The sequence below is a fragment of the Empidonax traillii genome, unplaced genomic scaffold (assembly GCF_003031625.1).
Source record: "Empidonax traillii isolate 1590-97213 ecotype Southwest subspecies unplaced genomic scaffold, ASM303162v1 scaffold148:size1803964, whole genome shotgun sequence".
Taxonomy (NCBI): Eukaryota; Metazoa; Chordata; class Aves; order Passeriformes; family Tyrannidae; genus Empidonax; species Empidonax traillii.
In genome coordinates, this window is record NW_020955341.1 from 837,430 (window position 1) to 843,454 (window position 6,025).

General features: G+C 38.1%; 1 protein-coding gene across 1 annotated transcript in view; it reads right to left on the bottom strand.

Annotated features, from left to right (window-relative positions):
* The window catches only part of IPO7 (importin 7), a 36,308-nt gene that overhangs the window by 16,922 nt on the left and 13,361 nt on the right, over window positions 1-6,025 (bottom strand). Inside the window, exons 5-9 of the mRNA XM_027884550.1 lie at window positions 4,202-4,358; window positions 3,462-3,551; window positions 2,954-3,048; window positions 2,766-2,850; window positions 91-225 (exon numbers count right to left, since the gene is read on the bottom strand). Of these exons, the coding sequence (XP_027740351.1) occupies window positions 91-225; window positions 2,766-2,850; window positions 2,954-3,048; window positions 3,462-3,551; window positions 4,202-4,358 (562 nt within the window). The remainder of the gene's footprint in view (window positions 1-90; window positions 226-2,765; window positions 2,851-2,953; window positions 3,049-3,461; window positions 3,552-4,201; window positions 4,359-6,025) is intronic.

Sequence of the window (6,025 nt, forward strand, 5' to 3'; positions counted from 1 at the left end):
TGTGAATTCTAGCAAGGGCAGAAACTCTGTACAATAGACTGACTAATGTACTGCTGAGTCACCAAGTATTAAACCCCAAAAATGCTTTACTTGAATATGAGGTTTCAGATTCTTCCAGGTGACTGCATGTGACACTCCTTGATTGATGTAATTCAGCGTTTGCTGCAGAACTCTGGGAGCCATGTACTGCTTCTCCTTGTATTGATACAGCACCTTCAGCAACACCTAGAAAAACCAGATCTCATCAATAGCTTACACGGAGCACAGACCATTTTAACCACAAGTCTACCCTCCCTCACAAGCCTACATAAGAACCCCCTCAAATGGAACAAAATCCCCCCGTTTATTCATTAGACTAAAATGGGTACTGACTAATCCTTCTACCAAATGTCATTGTTAATTTTATAAGGCAATTTGCAGCTCATATCAGGTGCTGCAGGCACATCTTTTAAAAATACAATCCTTTAATAAGATAAACCACACACACTAATTCATCACCACCATACCCCAGGGGCCTTTCCCTCAGAGGTTTATTATTCCATCTTGCCACTCTTTGGGGGGCAGAAATTCAAGCCCAGCCACAGGATTTGTCAAATACTCCACACTCCCACAGTCTACTGATTCTTGCCTGTGTGCAGCCTCACAGCAGTGATGCTGAGTGAAGAATGGATGTGTGTCAAAACTGATCAGCCAGCCTCTCCCTTTGGCTTCCTGGCCTCAATTCTTCTCCTGAGGTGGCATGCAGAACTACTCACAGGGATTTACCTTTGTTAAAAGTCTGTGGCTCTCCACAGTAAGGACATCAAATGGACATGGGACCATGGCTAGTAATTACATTACAGCTCACTGGGGAGGTCTGTACTGGTAATGCAAAGGGTCTTCAGCAAACTTGGAAGTTAATATATATACTCTTTGTGGAAGAGTTTATTCAAGAAGGTCCAGTTTGCTGGTATATTTGAATCTGAGAAGGACGTGGTTTCTTGGGGTTTTTTGTGTGGTGTTTTTTTTTATTTTTTTAAATAAATATTCTCCCATGTAGCAGAACACCACACTAAAAAGTCCAAAGTCATCAACAGTCAATGCAGCGATGGGGAATAGTCTTTGGAAATGAGGAGAGAGCAAAGGCCTAAAAAATGGTCCTTGCAGCCATGCTACTTAGGACAAGTGTGTTTGTCCTCTCTTTACAAAAATCTAAGCCATTTCATGACTTAGATGCAATAAGTAAAGATATTAAAAGACTAACAAAAGGTTTAAGAATTGCAGTGAGGAAAAGTAGGACATGGGACGGATGCTCCAAGGCAAGTAAAAAACCAATTCTCTAACAGTGCCAAGGAACAAACAGGGTTTTCCTGCAATTTCTTAAAAACTGAATTTTAGTGTTTCCTAGATGCAGTAACAGTAAGGATCCCATTTGATTCAAAGAGAATGCAGACAAAAAGACGAAGTATTTTGTTGAACTGTTTACATTTATCTTTCCAAAGACTACTTTTGCCCATAACCTTTTGTCAGAACTTCATTTTGTCTTGGAAGAGCAAAGCAACCACCGAGGCCTTAAAGAACATGTAACAATTATCTGTCTGATGTCATCTACAGGTGACAAATGAGCACCTCAGAAGGCAACACTGACAGCATTTGTCTGAGTAGAATGTTGGGATTTATTTCCTAACACTCAATGTGACAAATGTTTTCTGTACTTTGGATGACCTTCAAAAAACACATAGTTAGGAGATACTTTCCCTACTTTTCTCCTTTTAAAGTCCTGTAGTCTAATTTCATTAGAAAATAAAGGTAAGAAAACAAACTGAACTAAGAACTGTTCTTCTGATTCAGATCAAGGATTTGAAGAAAACATTCTTCTCTCTGAGATTTTAATAAATTAATATTCTATTTCTATTTACAACCTACTCACCTTAAAATAAATGTATTTATGAGCCAAATACAAGGAGCTTTTACAAAAACTAACTGAAGTTTTTTAATAAATAAACCAGTTTCAAAAGAACTAAAGTCAGCAGTACAGCCAAAAGAATCAGATCAAACAAATTTCCAACATTCAAGGGAACTTCCTTGCCAGTCCAAAAAGTTCAAATTACTGACTTTAAACACACACACTGCAAGAGAGTGAGATGACAATTTCTGCCCGACCGATCCATTCTGTCTCTACAGAAAAACCCGTAGGTTGCTGCCATCTGTCAGGACTTTGTGAATCATCAAATTTCTCCAGTAAAGGTAAATCAAGGATAGTTTGACATAACATTCATTAATCAGCTTAGAAACTGCTTTAGTCCAAAAGATGCTTTCTAAATAACAGACCCTAAAACACAGCACAAGTGGCAACCCCAAAACAGGGAGAGACAAGTAGAAAAGAACCATCAGACTTAGGTGTTTTTAAGTGAGCCCCTGCTTGATCAGGCTTTTGCAGAAGGTTGAAAGTTTAGTACTTACTGACTTTGAGTCAAAGAAAAACTGTATCAGAATTAAAAAGGTAGATGAATGACACCACAGAAATATTATAACCATCTCTTTCAGAGAGGAAAATTTAGTAACATTTGACTGAAGCTCATCTGATGGCTTGTTAGTGAAAAGTGGATTGATAATTTCTTGAATCATTCTTTTATTTTAACACACAGGCATCAGTGCTCTCCACACCAATGGGCTTAAAAAAAAATTGTGAAGAAGAGCAAGAAGCCTTTTCAGAAAATAAACAAAGAAGAAATTACTACTGAACCTAAACTTATCCTACTACCCCTCCATTTAGTGTTTCTTACCTGCTGAACACCAACAGCGAAGGCTTTCAGGAACACTTCAGCAAACTCATTGTACTCCTTGGAAACGTTGCCAGGGCTTCCATACCTAGAATCAGAAGTCATTATGTGAATTCACAGGTGCAGCAATATTACTGACCTGAATATTTGTTTGGGGTTTTTTTAAAAAATAAAAATGGAAGAGAAAATACCTCTCAAAAAGCCTAGCTAAGATATGCAAAGCCCACTTCTTGCACTTCCACCAAGGCAACTCAGGTCTATCATCCTCATCAACTTGAAGGGTTTCCTTTAGGAAGAAAAAGAGTATTCACCAACTACTCACAAAGAGTTCAAATTATATATAATTCGAACAACTATGTTGCTTTTAACCTGCCATTTGCACTTTCAGCTTAATATAAGTATGAAGTACAGCACATCTAAAAATATGTCTGTGTAAATGGTCAATCAGTTTTTGAAAAAAGAAGCCAAAATAAGTTTTGCTACAATTTGAAAACAACGGATCTCCCATACAAGCTACATATTTTCAAAATTTGTCAAGTTTAAAACACCCCATTTCAGGTTAATTTTTTTGTTTGTTTCTTTAATTTTATTGGCACCTTTAGAGCAAAAAGAATGCAGAAATAAAAAGTAAACTTCCTAACATTCTAATGAATGAAAAATATATAAGCTTGAAGATGTAAATAGCCAAAAACCACTTACAGCTGGTACATCCCTATCAACAACAGTCTTCAGGATTTCTATCCACTCCGTCAGGTTTTGCTGATTTATCAACTCCAAAGGTAACGTGTACTTATTATTAAAAAAAAAACAGGAAAGAAAATTATTTTTTAACTGCTTTACAATAAATTTTACTTTCACAGTTTGAATTTTAGCTTTCAAATCTTTGCCTACACTTAGCTATCGTGAAATATTAGCAATTTACCTGGAAAATCATGCTAAAGAACTTAACCTAAGCCTATATCCTAAGTATCTCCAAAGGTGCTAGAGGCCTTTGCTCCAGTTAGCTTTTTTTATGCAATGCTAAAACACTACTTAAACAGATGTTACACTAATTTCTGAAGCATTAAACAGCACATGAATAGTTTCATTCCAAACTGCTTATTTACACTGCTAATTCTATGTAGGCTGGCCTCCACAATCTGTCCTTAGAAAACTGATTTTCTAACTGGTTTTTCAGCAAACACTCCACCTTACAGGATGGCATGTGCCAGTTCTAATTGTATCTATCTAATGCCAACCAGGAATAGCACTGTACAGAAGCAAAAGCACAAGGCAATCAAACATACCAGAAACTTGTGATTCACAGAGCTGAGTAGTAGGGAAATGATTCAGATGTAATCTAATATTGTAATATTTGTGTCACTTACTATTTTAAGGAAAAGCATAATGCTTTAATTTAAATTACTGATCGAATAAGTAAAAAGTTAATTTTTTTTTACCTGCACAAGGGCGTAAAATATTTTGAAAATCTGTTTCTGGATGAGGACAGACTGATCTGATGGATCATTCAGGAGCTGAATGAAGCTGTCCTTCAGAACTGGTAGAAAATGTTGCATGGCAGCTATCAAAGGACTCCGCTCCTCTGGTTTCTTGTACCTTTAGAGAAGAACAAATTAGTTTTGTAGATCTTTCAGGCAGCTTTCAAATTTTAAAAGTCCACCTTTCCCCAGTGTAGACACAAGTAGGTTATATACATATATATGTTGGTAACAACATAGGATTTAAAAAAGCCCTACAGCCATTTCTTGTTACAGAATCTGAAATAAATCTATGGCCAGACAGTAAATTACACTTGAGAAATACATTTATCAGAGTTCACAATTTATCAAAATATTTGCAGGAGCTAGATCACTTTACTGACACTGAAGAAAGTAAACTGTGAAGTCTCTCAGTCTACCATTGATGTCTCTCACATCTTATCATTTCACTTGCCCAAATCCAACTACCTGACAGAAGGGAGGCTTCAAGGCCATACTGGGCAGACTCGGAGCAGGTGATTGCAATCACCCTTGAATGAGTGCCTCAGACCCCCCTGTGCTGGTGACACTCCAACAGTTTGCCCGAAAACAAGGCTCTGTTTCCTTTCTCAAACATTTCAAAATTCCTGAAAGGAAACGACACCATATTTTGAAATCTTTGCCCCATGTTTTAACTTACCAACAAGACTTGTCCTTACCGGTGATGACAAGGTAAAACATCGCTTTAAGATTGTACAGCTTTATTTTTTCATTAAGCAATTAATGCTGTCATACTCTTGGACTCGTGGGAGATTTCTGGGCTACAGGATTGGGCTTTGGTTTGGTTTGTTTTTCAAACAAATTTTTTGTAGACTTTTCACTAATATTAAATAGCAATGCTCAGCTTCTTAAACAGTGCCAGTTTTCAGAAATATATAAGGTAAAGACTGCTCAATCTGCTGCCAGATGGCATGTTCTGTAAAAACTACTACGAAACATTGAGCTCCAAAATCCTGTTCAATAATACAGTTTCCATGCATTTTCTGAAACAGAAATCTAAATTAAATGTTGCTTAGGAAAACTCAGTTTCTAATTTCTACAAGACACAATCAAAAAAAGACCAGAAGAAGTGGCTATGCAAAGAGCAGCCATTTGATCTGACTGGTTGAGTTTGGAGAAAAAAATTGTTGAAAACCCCAAGATATTGACCTTCCACACTAAGAAAAAAATATTCAATAGCTACATATTGAAGTAACAAATTTTACAGAGACCTGCCTGTAGCCATATTGCTACACACTGAAATGTGCATATTCCTACATGATTTGTGACATGGAAGTGACCCCTGCTGACTTCACCAGAAAGCTGAACAAGCAGGAGCAGTTCCCAGGCTCAGCTGAAGTGTTTGATCAGCTAAGACTACAGACACACCCTTAGCTGATCACAAAATGACTCTGCTCAGATCAGAATTCCTCCCTAAACAAGGATTGCTACCATCATAATAATGGCCAGTCTCTTCGCGAACGAAGAACCGGGGAAGGTCTTTCCACCTTCCAGCCTGCGCATTGGATTTTTTAGGTGAGACACAGTGTGCGCGGAACTGAGCCCACCCTTTAATCCTGAGGTTCATCTGCCGGGGCCAAGCACGCTTGGACGGTGGCAGCGAGGTCCTCAGGACGTAGATGGATTGCCTTACAGGGCTAGCGAGCTCCATCTGCCCGGGGAGTGTCCTAACCGGGAATCGAACCCAGATCTCAGCGTTGACAACGCTGTGGTTTAGCCACTGCACCACCAGGGACACTCATAATA